Here is an 18,265-nt window from a genome sequence, read left to right as displayed (position 1 = left end):
TCTGACAGGGGACTGGGCCCTCTCTGTGTTTGGCCATGCTAACTCTGCTCAATCTTTCCTGGGACATCCAGTCGTCAAGGATTTAATTTCCTTCTTTTATCCAGCCATAATTATATTATGAAAGCAAGTGCTGTAAAAGTGACATGCCACCCTGGGGCACCAGCAAGGCTCCCTGTCACAAGGCTCAGAGTATACTCTGTCAGAGGAGGGAAGGCATTTTCTCTTCCGCTTCATTAGCATGAAGACAGCTTTTTTTTCTTCATAGTAGTAGGGGAGTGTTTTCAGGGGGAAAGAGCAGGAAAAATGGGACACTAGAGCGTTTAGACAGATTGAAGCTCTAGAATAACCATCCCTCAAGATGAAAAGGCAGGTTTTCCATCACTTCTATTCATTGTTGGAATCCTTGTGTCTTTAATTCTTCTCACCTTCACCAGTGTTCCTGTAGATTTATTGGTGGGCATATCCCCTCAGCCTGCAGACAAAATTCTGTTAAAAGTTCCTATAAAACTCTGAGACCAGCCACAGCCTCTCCAACTGTATCAACACAATGAGCCTTAGAGTCGGCTGGCTTCCACTTATCCGCTCTCAGAGGGAGAGACCAGATTCCATAGTCGAACATCAGGGCTTTTCCAGGGAGGTGACTGAATAGATTACTTTTTGTTTTTCACATTAGATTCTTTTTTAAAAATGATTATCAAATTGAGGTATACTTTAAAACATAAAGTTCTCACATGTTCAGTGCAATGAATTTTGATACTTTATATACTCATGTAATCATCACCCAAAACAAGATGCATGTAGAATGTTGCCATTATCCCAGAAAGTCCCATGGGGACTGCTCTGTGTCTTTTTTATGCCTAAGCTTCTGAGCCATGGGAGACCTCTCTTTGCCCAACTGCTCTGCCCCAGCCTTCAGAGGGAAGAAACCTTAGCCCTTTCAGGAGTACCTGAATGCCTCAGAAGGCTTTTTCTCCACTCTTCTGTCCTGCTTCCCATCTTAGGAAGTGGATTTCTTGCATTTGGTAGGAACTCTGTCTAAGGGATTTCTCTCAGCTCTCCTAACGTCCTACCTTTTTGTACAACCTGTGCACCTTGGCAAAGACAATGAGAAAGTTTGGTGGATGGATGCAGGCTCAGTCTAACACCAAGGGCTCCTGGGAATTCTGGTCTGTCACCCCAGTCTACATGTAGCCATTTAAAACTCACTAAAGATTTGGCTTATTTCTCCATACCTCCATCTACGGTAGATTTATCTTCCACAGGCCACTCTGGCAGGCATATGCAGCCATGGATTTTTTTTCTCTCTTCCAGGAAGATCTTGTAACTTCTTAGAATTTATTCAAGTTTGTATATATCCTCATCTCTCTGACAGGTTTTTAAAAACTATGATTTTTTTTTTTTATCTTATCCAGCTTGGTTGGATAGGTTGGAAGTGACTCTTTTTTTTTTTTAAGTTTTTATTTAAATTTTAGTGAGTTAACATGCAGTGTAATATTAGTTTCAGGTGTACAATATAGTGATTCAGCACTTCCATGCATCACCCTGTGCTTATCATGACAGGTGCATTCCTTAATCCCCATCACCTATTTAACCCGTCCCCCCACCCACCTCCCCTCTGGTGGCCATCAGCTTGTTCTCTATAGCTAAGAGTCTGTTTCTTGGTTTACCTCTCCCTCTTTTTTCCTCTTTTGCTTGTTTGTTTTGTTTCTTAAATTCCACATATTGAGTGAAATCATATGGTATTTCTCTTTCTCTGACTGACTTATTTTGCTTGACATAATGCTCTATCTCCCTCCATTGTCCCAAATAGCAAGATTTCGTTCTTTTTTATGTCTGAGTAATACTCCATTGTATATACATACACCACTTCTTTATCCATTCATCAGTCGATGGACACTTCGGTTGTTTCCATAATTTGGTTATTGTCGATAATGCTTCTATAAATATCAGGGTGCATGTATCTCTTTGAATTAGTATTTTTGTATTCTTTGGGTAAATTCCTAACAGTGCAGTTGCTGAATCGTAGAGTAGTTTTATTTTTAACTTTCTGAGGAACCTCCATACTATTTTCCAGAGTGGCTGCACCAGTTTGCATTGCCACCAACAGTTCAAGAGGTTCCCCTTTCTCCACACCCTCACCAACATTTATGGTTTCATCTGTTCATTTTAGTCATTCTGACAGGTATGAGGTGATATCTCATTGGTTTTGATTTGCATTTCCCTGATGATGAGTGATGTTGGGTATCTTTTCATGGGTCTATTGGCCATCTGTATATCTTCTTTGGCAAAGTGTCTATAATGTCTTCTGCCCATTTTTTAACTGGATTATTTGTTTTTTGGGTATTAATTTTGATAATGTCTTTATAGATTTTGGATACCCTTTATCAGATATATCGTTTGCAAATATCTTCTCCCATTTCATAGGCTGCTTTTTACTTTTGCTGATTGTTCCCTTTGCTGTGCAGAAGCCTTTTATTTTGATAAAGTCCCAATAGTGTTGTTTTGCTTTTGTTTCCCTTGCCTCAGGAGACCTATCTAGAAAGAAGTTTCTATGGTTGATGTCAAAGGGGTTACTTATTGCCTGTGTTCTCCTCTAAGATTTTGATGGTTTCCAGTCTCACATTTAGGTCTTCAATCCATTTTGAATTTATTTTTGTATACGGTATAAGAAAGTGGTCCAGTTTCAGTCTACCTTCTATATATTAATCACAAGTAGAAAACCAATTAGTTTTGATATTTCACAATAGCACATACAACTCTAGACAACGCAGCTCAAATGTATCCTGTAGTTCATAAAGTAAGTTGAAAATTACTATAAATTTGCCTACCCACTGCAGGGAAAAACCCCTAAATGTGTACATTAACTACTTTACCTTGAGACTTCTTTCTGTAACATTACCTTCATTTATATTTATTTCAAAAGGTGCATGCATACTTTACTAGTTGATACTAAAGAGAGCAATACAAAAATCTTCCATTTTATTTATTTTATTATTTTATTTTATTTTTTTGCTTATTGTGTAACCCAGTGAAGCATATCATGTCTAATGGAGATGCTGTTAATCAAGAAACTGAGAACTATTATTGTCTCATAAATTCTGCTTGGCAGTCAGACATGGAAGCAAAAGTGCTTTCATTTGATGTACCTTCAGGGTGATTTTAGGAGTTAACATTCATTTTCATGGGAAATAGAATGTCATATTAATCTTCTTATGCGTAGCATCTTTGTGATTTTCTCTCACTGAGAAAGTCAAGTGCAAAAACCATTCTGTCCTTAAGTCCCCTTGAATATCACATGTTCCTACTTCTATTTATTTTTAAAAAATGTTTGTTTGTTTGTTTGTTTGTTTGTTTATTTTGGTTGGAGAGACAGAGAGAGAGAGAAAGAGAGCCTGCACAAGCAGGAGAGGGGCAGAGAGAAAGGGAGACACACAATCTGAAGCAGGCTCCAGGCTCTGAGCTGTCAGTGCGGAGCCTGACACAGGGCTTGAACCTGTGAACTGTGAGATCATGATCTGAGCTGAAGTTGGATGCTTAACCAACTGAGCTACCCAGGTGCCCCTGTTCCTACTTTTAAAAATATAGAAAATTTAAAACATGCAGTGAACTACAGAGAATATTGTACAATGAACTTCCATATGCACATCACCTAGCTTCAATGATTGTCAACATTTTGCTCATCCTCTCTCACATATATATCTCCCCATTTTGTCTTTGGGGAGGATCCTATAACATTTTAAATTTTAAAATTCATCCTTTGGTATACCTTATACATTTAAGATTTACAAACAAATCCGTTCAGTGTAAACAGGGTAATTCTCTGGAAAATGAAATTCAGAAAAATAGATTGATATCCCTTTTCACAAGATTGACCTCAGTTAAGATCGTCAGCAACTTGGTTACTTGGTCCCATTTCTCTCTCTTTTTTTTTTATTTTTTTATTTTTTTTTCAACGTTTATTTATTTTTGGGACAGAGAGAGACAGAGCGTGAACGGGCGAGGGGCACAGAGAGAGGGAGACACAGAATCGGAAACAGGCTCCAGGCTCTGAGCCATCAGCCCAGAGCCCGACGCGGGGCTCGAACTCATGGACTGCGAGATCGTGACCTGGCTGAAGTCGGACGCTTAACCGACTGCGCCACCCAGGCGCCCCGGTCCCATTTCTCTTATATGTATATATATTTATTTCTACCTATTTACACAATCAGCCTTCTTTGGCTCACCTGGTCTACTCACTGTTGGTTTCTCCACATGGTAGGCATTCAATAAATTTTGAATAAAGAACTTGCTAGATAAGTGAATGAAGCATTGTATGTCCCCAAATCAGCATCTTTACTCATGGTATCTCCTTGTCTCATGCTTTACCACTTTGTTTCTGCCAATGCAGAGAGAAATACACATATAAAGCTTGTCGCTTTCATTCCCTTGGCTTTTGTTACTTTCTTTGCCATTCTTTTTTAGTTTTGTCCTTCTGCCACTCTTACTGTTCTCTTTACCCTTTGGAATATGAGAGTTCTACAAGGACCAGTCTTTCTTTCAGGACTTAGTTTGAATTTTGTTTTCTCTGTGATCAATGAAACTGATTAGCTCTTTTTCTGATCTACTTACTAATCTCTATACTGTTCATTTAGACACTTTCTTGTACTGCCTTGCATAATTAATATTTTAGCAAACATATTGTTTCTCCCAGGAACCTTTTAAAAATTGTTTTTGTTTTATTTATTTTTTATTTTTTTATTAAAAAAATTTTTTTTCAACGTTTATTTATTTTTGGGAGAGAGAGAGACAGAGCATGAACAGGTGAGGGGCAGAGAGAGAGGGAGACACAGAATTGGAAACAGGCTCCAGGCTCTGAGCCATTAGCCCAGAGCCCAACGCGGGGCTCGAACTCACGGACCGCGAGATCGTGACCTGGCTGAAGTCGGACGCTTAACCGACTGCGCCACCCAGGCGCCCCTGTTTTATTTTTCTTTATTGCTGCTCTCTTAACACTATCTTAGTTCCTTTATGTAACCAGGACCCAATGCATTTTGTTTTCTTTTGGCCACATTTTTCTATTTTCCACATGCTGCTATTGTTCAAAACAGCCTGTAGCTAATTGAAACAGCATCACCAGAGTTAGCAAACAAAACAAAAGACAGAGGGTCCCAGTTACATTTGAATTTCAGGTAAATACCAAACAATTTTTTTAGTATAAATATGTCCCACATATTGCATGGGTCATACTTACACTAAAAATATTTTTCATTGTTTATCTGTATAATTGGGCATCCTATAGTTTATCTGGCAACTTTAAATTGAAAGTTTATTTTACTTTAATTTTGTTCCCCAGATAAAAAGGGTAGATAAGTTAGTAGATATCTTCCTTGAATATGTCAGATAGTTGGATCCTGATGAATGATTTAGGTTAGCTAAAATTTCTTTGGAAGCCTGGTGTATTGTAAATTGAACCCTGCCTCTGTCTTGGTCTGTTCTTTCTTAGTTTTTAGTGATACACAGTCCATTTGGTGTTCGGGCTCTATACTGCTGTTATATCTAGCCTTTACCCATCCTGGTACAAAGAGTTGCTGAAACCCTAATCAGTCTCTCTCTTACTTAATCTTTCACCTTCCTTTCTCCATTCTTGATTTTTTTTCCAGCATGCCCTTCTTCCTTCTACCCCCATAGCCTGGTTCTTCCTCATCTACCACAAACACCTCAGAAGTCCTCATCAGCCCTGAAGAACGTGCCTTGATTTTATAGTGCTCACATGCTCTAGCCTATCCTTTTGTTACTGTTTTTTTTTCAAAAGTATTCTGAAATTGTCATTTCAATTTTTCTGTTCTCCCTTATTTCTCAACTGAGTTCTCTCCTTTGAACACTCCCTCCAGTATTCAATATTTATTTTTAAGTAATGTCTACCCCAACATGGGGCTTGAACCTACAACCCTGAGATGAAGAGTCACATGCTCTACTGACTGAGCCAGCCAGACCCCCCCCCCCTAATTTTGGACATATTTTGAGATCATTTTGCCGTAATGTGACCTGTGAGAAAGAGAGGAATTAACAATGACTTCAGGGTTCTCTGTTTTTAGAATCTAGAAGGATGAATTTGCTATTAACAGAGATAGGCAAGATCCTAGGGGAAGCAAGATTTAAGGAAGGATGAGGAGTTAGTTTTGAACATGTTAAATTTATTTTATTTTATTTCATTTCATTTCATTTTATTATTATTATTTTTTAACATTTATTCATATTTGAGAGACAGAGACAGAATGCAAGCAGGGGAGGAGCAGAGAGAGAGAAAGAGAGAGAGAGAGACAGAATCCTAAGTGGGCTCCAGACTTTGAGCTATCAGCACAGAGCCTGACACCGGCTCAAACCCATGAACCATGAGATCCTGAGCCGAAGTCAGATGCCTAACCGACTGAGCCACCCAATGTGTTGGCTTCCAATGTGTTAAATTTAAAACGCCCATGAGGATTCAAACAGGGATATAGTTTACTAAGAAGTAGTTACAAAACAACGAATCTCTCTGAATTGGGGAACATTTGCTGATGAGTTAACAAATCATCGTTAGCCTTGCAGTCATGAATTTGCTCTTAGAATAGATGAAAATTGGAGTGCAGCTGACATACATAGAGCATGGCGTACTATGATGATGGAATAACCTCACTTATAAAAGCACCAGAGCAGTAACGTCTGAAGCGTCTTTGCTTCACTGCTTCCTCTGAGGTTCTAATGAAATCTGTGGTTGCTTTTCCCAGATAAATATACATGCAAACAATGTTTTACATGATATTTCAGGGGACTCAAGGATTTCTTTCTTCTTCGGGTCACTTAACATCTGTGCTGGATGTGTTCAACACAGTATTTGCCCTCTTTTAGGAGCCAGTGTTATTTGGTTGTATGTTTTTTACCATTACTTTCTAAGCAGTAATCAGAGTGGTTTGCATGTGAAGAGTACTATTTATGTTAGAGCATTTTCTGAAGCTATGATCACCGTGACCTTTATGGTACTCTTTTTCAGCTATCCTATCGGCAGTTGCACAGGAAAGTGAAGTTACTTTTTTTTTCTGTTTTCCAATTAAATCGTGGTAGAGCTGAGATTGAAGCCAATGAGGGTATTTTCTCAGTCTCTTGCTTTGATGTATGTTCAGTATTTCCTTCAAATTAATTCTTCGGGAGTTGCATGAACCTGGAGAAGAATCATTTACCTGTTTTTGCTTTTTCTATGACTTACCACAGTTTGAAAATTACAAATGATCAAAACCAAAGCTGGAGGTTTTTGCCATTTTTTTAAATTTAAATTTTAGCTAACATACAGTGCAATATTGGCTTCAGGAGTAGAACTCAGTGATGAATCACTAATATACAACACCCAATGCTCTTCAAAGCAAGTACCCTCCTTAGTAACCATCACCCATCTAGCCCATCTCCCACTCACCTCCCTCCATGAACCCATAGTTTGTATTCTATCATTAAGAGTCTCTTGTGGTTTGTTTCCCTCTCTTCTCTCCCCTTCTTCCCATATGTTCATCTGTTTTGTTTCTTAAATTCCATATGTGAGTGAAATCATATGGTATTTGTCTTTCTCTAACTGACTTATTTGTTAGCATAACTATAACATAGCATAACTTTCTCTAACTGACTTATTGGTTAGCGTAATACACTCTAGCTCCATCCGTGTTATTGTAAATGGCAAGATTTTATTCTTTTTGATGGCTGAGTAATATTCTATCGTATATATGTTCCATATCTTACTCATCCATTTATCAGTCGATGAATGGGCTGTCTCCATATTTTGACTGTTTTGGGTAATGTTGCTATAAACACTGGGGTGCATGTACCCCTTCAAATCTGTATTTTTGTATCCTTTGGGTAAATATCTAATAGTGCAATTCCTGGATCATAGGATAGTTCTATTTTTAGTTCTCCAGAGTGGCTTCACCAGTTTGCAATCCCACCAACAGTGCAAGAGAGTTCCCCTTTCTCTGCATCCTTGCCAACACCTGTTGTTTCTTGTGTTGTTAATTTTAACCATTCTGACAGGTGTGTGGTGGTAACTCATCATAGTTTTGATTTGTATTTCCCTGATGATGAGTGATGTTGAGCATCTTTTCATGTGTCTGTTAGCCATCTGGATGTCTTTGGAAAAGTGTCTATTCAGGTCTTCTTATTTTATTTTATTTTATTTTTTTAACTCTCAAGTTAGTTAACATACAGTGTACTCTTGGCTTCAGGAGTGAATCCAGTGGTTCATCGCCTACATATAACACCCAGCACTCATCCAAATAACTGCCCTCCTTAATGTCCATCACCCATTTTCAACACCCCCCTGCCCCCATCAACCCTCAGTTTGTCTTCTGTATCTAAGAGTCTCTTATGGTTTGCCTCCCTCTCTGTTTTTATCTTATTTTTTCTTCCCTTCCTCTATGATCATCCGTTAAGTTTCTTAAATTCCACATATGAGTGAAATTATGTGATATCTGTCTTTCTCTGACTGACTATTCATGTCTTCTGCTCATTTCTTAACTGGGTTGTTTGGTTTTGGGGTGTTGAGTTTGATGAGTTCTTTATAGTTTTGGATACTAATCCTTTATCAGATATGTGATTTGCAAATAATCATCTCCCATTATGTAGGCTGCCTTTTAGTTTTGTTGTTTCCTTCACTATACAGAAGCTTTTTATCTTGATGAAATCCCATACTTTGTGTTTGCTTTTGTTTCCCTTGCCTTTGGTGACATATCTAGTAAGAAGTTGTTCTGGCCAAGGTGAAAGAAGTTGCTGCCTTTGTTCTCCTCTGGGATTTTGTTGGTTTCCTATCTCACATTTAGGTCTTTTATCCATTTTGAATTTATTTTTGTGGATGGTCTAAGAAAGTGGTCCAGTTTCATCCTTCTGCATGTCACCATCCAGTTTCCCTAGCACCATTTGTTGAAGAGACTGCCTTTTTCCATTGGATATTCTTTCCTGCTTTGTTGAAGATTAGTTGACCATATAGTTGGGGGTCCATTTCTAGGTTTTCTGTTCTGTTCCATTGATCTATTTGTCTGTTTTTGTGCCAGAGTCATACTGTCTTGATGATTGCAGCTTTGTAATTAGCTTGAAGTCTGGAATCGGGATGTCTCCAGTTTTGCATTTCTTTTTCAGTATTGCTTTGGCTATTTGGCATCTTTTGTTGGTTCCATACAAATTTTAGGATTGTTTGTTATAACTCTGTAAACAATGTTGGTGGTATTTTGATAGGGATTGCATTAAATGTGCAGATTGCTTTGGATAGTATAGACAGTTTAACAATGTTTGTTCTTCCAATCCATGAGCATGGAATGCTTTTCCATTTCTTTGTGTCCTCTACAATTTCTTTCATAAGTGTTCTATAGTTTTCAGAGTATAGATATTTTACCTGTTTAGTTGTGTTTATTCTTAGGTATCTTATTGTTTTTGGTGCAATTGCAAATGGGATCCATTCCTTGATTTCTTTTTCTGCTCCTTCATTATTAGTGTATATAAATGCAACTGATTTCTGCACATTGATTGTATATCCTGCAACTTTGTTGAATTCATGTATTGGTTCTAGAAATTTTTGGGTGGGGTCTTAAAAAAATTTTACAGTGAATCAACCAGCATCAATAACACTACCCATGAAATAATAATACAAATATAAAAAAATACAAATCAAATAAAAATGTGTAATGTACTAATATGATGAAACATGAAAGATTTATTTATAAGGATAGTAGAAAGTAATATAGGAGTCTTAGGCAAGAAATTAAACCAGGGCAGATACTTTTTCTGTAAAGGATCAGATAATATACTTTTTAGGATTTATGGGTCAGATATCTGGTCTTTGTTGAAATTACTCAGCATTGCAGTTGTAGCACAAATATAGTAATGAACATTATGTAAAGAAATGAGCATTACTATGTTTAAGTAAAACTTTATTTATAAAAACAGGAGTCAGGCTGAGTTTGGCCTATGGGATATAGTTTGTTCAGTCCTGGATTAAACTACTCATGGCAATTTCAGATAAATTATAATTATAAATGATAGATATAGATAGGTGACTTTTAATGAGACAGCATTGTTTTTAAAGTAACATTCCGCTCAGACTAAGCTAGAATTCCCAAGAGAGGGGACTCAGGGTCTGCCTTTAGGTGGGCCAGGAGTAGTGAGAAAGTGCAGCCCAATCCCTCCTAAATACATAGGGCTGAATATCTCAGTTTTATCACAGTTTTAAATATTGGGGTTCCACATGAAAAGATATTTCACTGATAATAAAATTTGAAAACTATTGGATTATAGAAAGTAGTAACTAAAATCTGTAGTTTTCTTTTTTTATGTTCCCTTTACATAGGCAAAGCAGAGTGTACTTCTGAAGTAAAACATATCATTTTTACTGAAATGTGTATTTTTCATAGATAACAAAATGAGATATATTGGAGTAAAAAATAATAGAAATTGTATCTGTGATGATTAAATTATCAGATAATTATTTAAAATTCTACTTTGCGTATTTACATATATACACCACTAATAGATGAGTAATGCTTCGTCTTAATGTCTAGTTTGTTTGTGATCTGAATCTTGCCTGAAGTTTTATGAAGTTAACCTTCAATGATATGAGTTTATGTAGAGTAATAACACTGAAGTAACACAGATAATATAGGTTCCTCTCCAGTGATGTTTAAAAAGAATTATTTATTAGCTAGATTTAAAGTTTTATGGAAGTGGGAAAAGTGTATATATATACTGAGAGATCTGGACGTGCTGCCTAAACTTTATACTAAAGTCCTTAGATGGTTGGGAGGCTAAACTTTCTATATGATGATGTAGGGAATCATTTGAGGCCAAAAAAATAGTGATATTGGCATTTTGAGTTGATGTACATGAGAAAACATATCTATCATTTTATGTATATCTGTATATTTTTTCACCTCAACCTGAATCTCTGTAAGAAAATCAATAAAAACTGTCTGTTGGGATTGATTGTCTTAACGCAGCTTACTTCTTTGGGCTATAAAAAAGGGTTTTCTGCTCATATTAAAGTGCTGAAATGATATTATGGTAAATTTACATAGGCAAATTTACAATGGTAAATTTTTGCTGATCTTAAAACAAAGAAATCTGTTACCTATTATGACCTCTAAACTTTAAAGGTGTTCTTCTAAAAACATCCATATGCAGAAATCTGAAAAACAAGATGAGACATGATTAAATCACCTCTCAAAATTGGCGTTTGATAAAAGAATAATTATGTGGTTCAGCTGTTTATAAGTTGAAGCTAATATAGAAAAAATATTTCAGGGAAAGACCTAGAGTTTATTTTTTTTATTGACTTATGTAAGCACTTTACCTTTTGAGCTCTATAAAAATATGAACAATTTCTGGTCCGAGATTCTTCTTTTGCACGTGTGAACTTTTATGACTAGATTACTTACATCAAGAGAATTCATTGACTAGTAAAGAATGTTGATGATGAGTTTGGTATGAGGTAGAACTCTTGCTTCCAAAGGACAGGAGAAATTTATCTTTCCCTATTTATTTGCAAGGTATTCTCAAATAAACCTTCTGTTAGCACATGACATACTCATTAGCCCTGGACCTAAGAGAAAGTTCAGGATCACAGTGCTGGCAGATTCAGTGTCTGATGAGGACCCACCCACTTCCTGGTTCATAGACAGCCTTCTTCTCATTGTGTCTTCATATGGCAGATGAGACAAGGGAGCTCTCTGGGGTCTGTTTTATGAAAACATGAATCTCATTCATGAAGACGTCATTCTCGTGGCCTAATCATTCTCATGGCCTAATCACTTCCCAAACAGCATCACGTATGATTTTCAACATATTTAGGGGAATTTTGTAGCACCACATTAGTGTTGGTCAGTAACTGGCTGCAAGAGGGCATAACATTTTAGGTGAGGTAGTTCTAATGTGACTGAAGGTAGTTCTCTAGAGAAGTAGCTAAGACTGTACCTTGGGGGGGGGGGGGTGAGTACCTTGGTCTAATCCAGTGTGCTAGCAAAAGGATTCTCCTGCATATTAGAAACGGAAAATAGGAACAGGAGTTAGCTGTTCTCAAGAAGTACTGACAACATGACAGCAATTCATGAGATAGAAGAAAATTTGAAAATTGACCCATGAGCTTGAGGTCATGTACCATAGGGATATGCCACACAGGACTCCAAAGCCCATTCTAGTATGTTCCAGTACTGGGTGTGCATGCTGTTCACCTGAAGCCCACAAGATAAAAAGTTCTATTTTATTAAGGTATTCAGTTGAAAAAGCAGGGACCATCAGTATTTTTTATAGTCTAATTCCTTAAATCACCAGTCTCTAGTTATTTAGAAAAGAAATAGCTCCTTGGGAAAGTGCTGGGTAGATGCATAGTTAAGCTAATATGACTTTTAGAGAGCATTAACCATAGGGCCGCTTGAATCCAAAGAAGCTGTGTATTGCAAAAGTAAGTACTTTTTAAACGATAAAGGTGTTTTAGAGAGTCTCACATTTTGAGACTTAGGATATTAATGTGTCTCAGTTTACTCTCAGGAAGGTTGACAGGAAAGAAGGACTTTGTGGTTTGTTTCTGTTGAACAAATGGATGATTGTAGGGCTGTAGCTCAAACTAGGTAACAGACGGCATCATTTTCATTGTGTTTTCAGTAATTGCTATGCTCCTGGCCCCCCAGTACCAGTTATTCCATTAACACTTCGTCAAGTTTCACCCTCCAGTGGTTACCCTCCAGCTGTTCTACAGAGACTTTCAGCCTAATCCCTACATAGCCCATCAAGTATCAAATGCTGCTTTTGATGCATTGGTGTTATCTAGAAAAATGTTCATGTTTTTCTTCTTCAGTACCATAATGCTACCTTTGACTGGGCATTTTTGTCGACGAAGAAGTGTTTGAAATACGGAGGAAAGCTCGTGGGGAACAACTGTGATTTTGTTCCTGACATCACTCTCATGTCTTTCATCCTCTTCTTGGGCACCTACACCTCTTCTATGGCTCTGAAAAAATTCAAAACGAGTCGTTATTTTCCAACCACGGTAAGTACCTGAGCTTTAAATAACTTCCATTGAATTTACACAATAATACAATGTTTAATAATGAAAAAGTCACCTGTAATTCAACTTTTGCAATTTTGTGCATTTAAAAATTGATTTCCAGTCTTTGTCCATGTGCCTATTAATGTATTTTTAACCTAATTATAGTCTGGCTTTGAAAAGCCTTCCATGGATAAATTCTGTCATAAATTCTATCATAATTCGTATTGTACTGAGGGGGAAAAGTGGGATGTACGTTAGTATCTAAAAATGCATGAGTAAGAAAAAAACCTGTTAAATCCATACTTTGAAAGTACATAAGCAAAAACTCTTCATATTAGTAACAGTTTTTATGTAGAATTTCTTGTTCATGAGCTGTACATGTAGTAATTTAGTAGTTGAATTATGGGCTGTGGGAGTAAACTTACACTGTGTCGTTACACCAGTATTGGTATAAGATACGAGCATCATCTGAGCCAAATTTTCCTTCCCATAATGATGAATGCTGTAGTACAGAAAAACAGATAATTGAGCTGGGTTGTGCAGACATCCTGTCTCCCCTTAATATGCTTGGGTGAACATAAAATCAAAACTGTGGTTCATGGAGGGACTGCAAGATAAGACTAACATTTAGTTACTGGCGTTTTGTTTTTTTACCTGCAGAGTGAAACTAAGATAATCCTTTGCTTTGCAGTTCAGTTCTCAGTGTTTAAGATGTCAGTTTTTCTTAGGTAATCTTGATTATACCTGATTTTTATCAATGAGCTGCTCTAAGCAGCTAGAATCTCATGAAATCTCTCCCCTTGTGTTTTGTGTAGAAGAAGTGGAAAGACTTTAGAAGACAAGAGATGCAGTTGCTGAAATTCCTTTCTTTCAATTCCTAGGAAATGAATCATCATATATTCACTTTCACCCAGGAAACTTTCTGACTTTTTCTTATAAAAACTTATTTTTCTTATAAAGTTGAAAATAAAGGGAAAGATTGATAACTGTTTTCGTCTGTTTGGGCTGCTATAACAAAATACTATAGACGGGTGACTTATAAACCAGAACAATTTATTTCTCACGTTTTTGGAGGCTGGAAAGCCCACGGTTATGTACCAGCATGGTTGGGTAAAGGCCTTCCTCCTGGCTCATAGCCAGCACCTTTTCACTATGTTCAAACATGGAGGAAGGGCTAGGGCTCTCTTCGGGGCCTCTTTTATAAAAACATTAATCTTACTCATGAGGGTTCCACCCTTATGACCTAAGTACCTCCCTAAAGGCGCCACCTCCTAATACCATCTTTTTGGGGGGGGGGGGTTAGGATCTCAACATACAAATTTGAGGCGACACAACACTGACACCATAGCAATAATGAAATGTCCCAAACTAGCTGGCCTAAGGAATGAAAAATCTCCACAAAGTCAAGGTGCCTGGGTGGCTCAGTCGGTTAAGTGTCCGACTTCAGCTCAGGTCATGATCTCATGGTTCCTGGGTTCGAGCCCTGCATCGGGCTCTCTGCTGAACGCTTGCTCAGAGCCTGGAGCCTGCTTCAGATTCTGTGTCTCCTTCTGTCTCTTCCCCACCTCTGCTCACTCTCTGTCTCACTCTGTCTCTCAAAAATGTAAAAAAAAAAAAAAAAAAAAAATATATAAGAAAAAAAAAAGAAAAATCTCCACAAAGTGAAACATAGAAAGAAGCATTCAATTTAATGTGTCTAAAATGGGCATCACAAAACAGTGGTAAACAGGCATAATTCAGCCTACAGCCATTCTTTGTTTAGCCCATAGTTTGTGAACACGCACACACATGAGGCCTTGGGTGGAGCCTATACTTTGCAGGTAGTTATTGTCCTCATAACTCTAAGACTTGGCTGCTTTGCAATTTCAGATTAACTGCCTGTCCCTGAAGATATTTGAGCTTGTAACACCAGTTAACTTAGTCCACCTTTTCAATGGTATGAGTTTTGTGTGGACCAGATGCCTTGGGTAAATGTCTTTGAGGACAATTGCTTCTTCTCTGTTGAGGTTTTTCCTTCTTAATTATTAATCCATTAGACCCCTCTTTCTCTCCCCCCCCCCCCACCCCCAGCTCACACTTCAGGAATTATCACCTTTTTATCTCTTCCACTTGCCAAAGCCTGAAATTATATAGACATAGCATGTGGAAAACAAGAAAATTTGTGAAGCAATTGTTAGTTGTAATTTACAAAATAAACTAGTTTCATCCTTAAGATAAATATAGATCATTTCAACTGCCTATGTAGACATCACCTTTTTCTTCCAGCAGTAACTCCCAAATTGATAACAGCTCTTCAGACTTAAAGGAATTTTCCCTTTATAAGAGCCCAAGCAGGTCATTTCTCAGCATTGATAAATGCTGCTGAGAAAGTTATGAGCATGTGAAAATAGAATAATGATAGCAATCCAGTTTCAATTCCTACTAAAAGGTTTCTCAGCATAGTTTAGAATTATATACAGCAATCATAAAATAAACAGGGGGCAGAAAATATATGTGATTTCTAAGGAGCAATGTTGAGGTGTGTAGGCTTTCAGACCATCATCTCTCCTACTCACTTTATGTTTACAGCTAAATAATAACAATACATCGATAAATTCACACTTGCGTGAATAATAAGAATATATTTTCTGCTCTCTCATTTGCCAAAATGTGTTTGGATTTAAGCTGACACTTAGAAGGAGGGTCTCTAAAGATAGGAACCAATAGATTTATAGATCTTTATGCTTCATGTTATTCTACAATAAAAATTTGTATGCTTAAATAGAATAAATTAGACAATCCTTGAATGCTGGGGCAATAATTGAGCCAACTGTTACTACTTCCTCACTCACACCAACAATGCACATGAAATTGCTAAAATCTCAAAGTGATCATGCTGGATGACAGTGCCCCTGTCCTACAAAATGTCCTCTTTTCCTTTAGTGTGACAGGCCATTTCTCTCTAGCACTCTCATTTCTAAACATTTGTATTTTAGTCAATTAAGACTGTAAACCTCTGGAATTCTGTTTTACTTCTGCATTATTCCTCACATCAATTAGCACAAGGCTGGGTGCAGACTAAGTACTCCATACTTGATGACTAGTGGGAAACAGCAAAATTGAGGGAAAGGCTGCATTTTGTGGAAAGAGCACACATAGATGGGAGAACCCAGAAGCTCCACTGCCAGCACCGCCATTAACTAACAGTAGCCCTTTGATGGCTAACTGTGGACTTCAGTTATAACACCCAGAAAAGGAGAGCTCAGCTAGAAGACAATTAACATCCTTTTAAGCTCTACAGTTCTGTAATTTTAGAGAGAGTTTGCTGACTCCATCTCCTAAATTAAATGAATTCTCTATTTTAAGCTAGAGCTTATGGCAATGATCAGTACTTACAAATTTCTCAAAATTAATTTTTATCTCCATCTTTATGCCACGTCTGCTTTTACAGCTGCTGCCAACCTCTGTCTGTGGATGATCCACAGTTGTTATATAGCAACTTCAAGATGTGGTTTTTCTTTCCACATTTGAACATACTCATCTTCCTGTATTCCTTATTTCGGCTCATAGTATCATCTACCCTCACAGCCATCCAAGATCAAAATCCCAGAATCATATTTGGTGTGTCAGTCTGAGCAGGAAGCAAATTATACACCCAGGTGGGATGATTTGAGGGGTTTACTAAAAAGCATCATTTCCAAAGTGCAGTTAGGTTTAGGGAACCCATGAGGGAGAATGTAGTGTCCAGTGCTAGGAACCATGGGTTGTTACTACCCCTGGCCCGAAGGTTGTGCAAAGGGAATGGTTGCTGGACCCCAGAGGAAAAGAGTCGAGAGAGCTGTCCTGGGAGGTAACATGAGCTCAGGCTGAGGGATATAGCCGGCCTGAGGAAGTCTCACAGCAATACAGCTATGGGAATATGTATTTTGATCTCTCTCTCTTTTACTTCTGATGGCCTGCCCAAGCTGCTGCAGGCTAAACCCAGCTGGAGAGGAAAGGGAATCTACTTCAGACCACAGGCCAGTCTCCCAAGGTGGAGAGCATGCTGAAAAGCAGTAGAAACTTTGGTGTGACAAAAGATAATAGCATTTTATTTGCCTCTCCAAATTTTCTTTTTGATTATCAAATTAAACTTGTCACAGTCCCCTTGATTATCCTGCTCTAATCTCTCTCCCTATACTTACACTCCTGTTCCTCTAGTTCAGCCCATCATTACTTTTGCTTAGACCAGGGTCAGTTATCCACTCTTTCCATCCTTCAGGAAGCTATTAGCAATTCATCAAGACAAGCACTTACAGTAAAAGAGTTTGTCTTTGCTAGCCTGTCTATCAGGAATTTAATTTGTATATCAGGCTTGTCCAGAGAGCCCTAATACCGAGGGGAATATTGATGGAATACCAGTACACCACTGCCTGTCTTCTTTGTGGCCCCCATTCTTTTTAGAGGAGCGCTTCAGATCGTTACCATATATAGTTACTGGGCTATTATGTCAGCCTCAAGTCTTTAGTCAAAGTCTTTTGGCATCAGAGATTCCTGTAGGGGCATCACAGCATAATCTGTAATCTTCTGTGGCAGATGGCTCAGGACATTAACATGAAATGGTCTTCCAGAGTCCCATACTGATAAGGGATTATATGTGCGCAAGGAAGATACCATCGCTGCATGTGTGCTGGCAAAATGAAAGCAGTAATTTAGAGCAGGATTGTGATTAGTGGTCGTGGAACTCAAAAATCTATGGAATCTGAATTAGACAAAATTTGTTGATACTTTGATATAGTCAAATGTAATATGGCTGACTGCTGTATGTCATTGGCATGAAAATGTGTTTCTTAAGGAGCTACTTAATTTCCTCTTTTTCCCCCACTTAGTGTAAGTAACAGTTTTGACTGTCACATGAACTGGTATAATGGTAAGCTTCTCTTTTTAATATGCCTTCTGATTGTTATTGTCAGTTAAGTAAATAAAATGAACTCCAGGTAACGTCAACAGCTATGACACTTTTTGCACTTTATTTAGATGACACTTGAGAAGAATTTTCTTTGATATCCTTTAAAAAAAACCCAGTATTTTATACTCTATAATTAATTAATTTATCATTTAATATTGAAAAAAAATATTGTGTCCCTAATGTGTGCTTGATACAATTCGAGGGGGTAAGGATACAAAGATAGGTAATTCATGAGTCTGGCACGTAGTAGGAACTAAATATATATTTGTTGAATAAGTTAGATTTTTGGGCTTTCAGATGCGTGTGACTCA

General features: G+C 37.6%; 1 protein-coding gene across 2 annotated transcripts in view; it reads left to right on the top strand.

The window, feature by feature from the left end:
• SLC4A4 (solute carrier family 4 member 4) overlaps nt 1-18,265 on the top strand; it is a 302,161-nt gene that overhangs the window by 236,978 nt on the left and 46,918 nt on the right. For both annotated transcript variants that reach the window (XM_047857278.1, XM_047857277.1), the window contains exon 15: nt 12,836-13,027. In XM_047857278.1, coding sequence (XP_047713234.1) covers nt 12,836-13,027 — 192 coding nt within the window. The remainder of the gene's footprint in view (nt 1-12,835; nt 13,028-18,265) is intronic.

This window comes from Prionailurus viverrinus, chromosome B1 (genome assembly GCF_022837055.1).
Source record: "Prionailurus viverrinus isolate Anna chromosome B1, UM_Priviv_1.0, whole genome shotgun sequence".
Taxonomy (NCBI): Eukaryota; Metazoa; Chordata; class Mammalia; order Carnivora; family Felidae; genus Prionailurus; species Prionailurus viverrinus.
The sequence above is the reverse complement of the archived record's forward strand: the minus strand, read 5'-3'. Positions and strand labels throughout refer to the sequence as shown.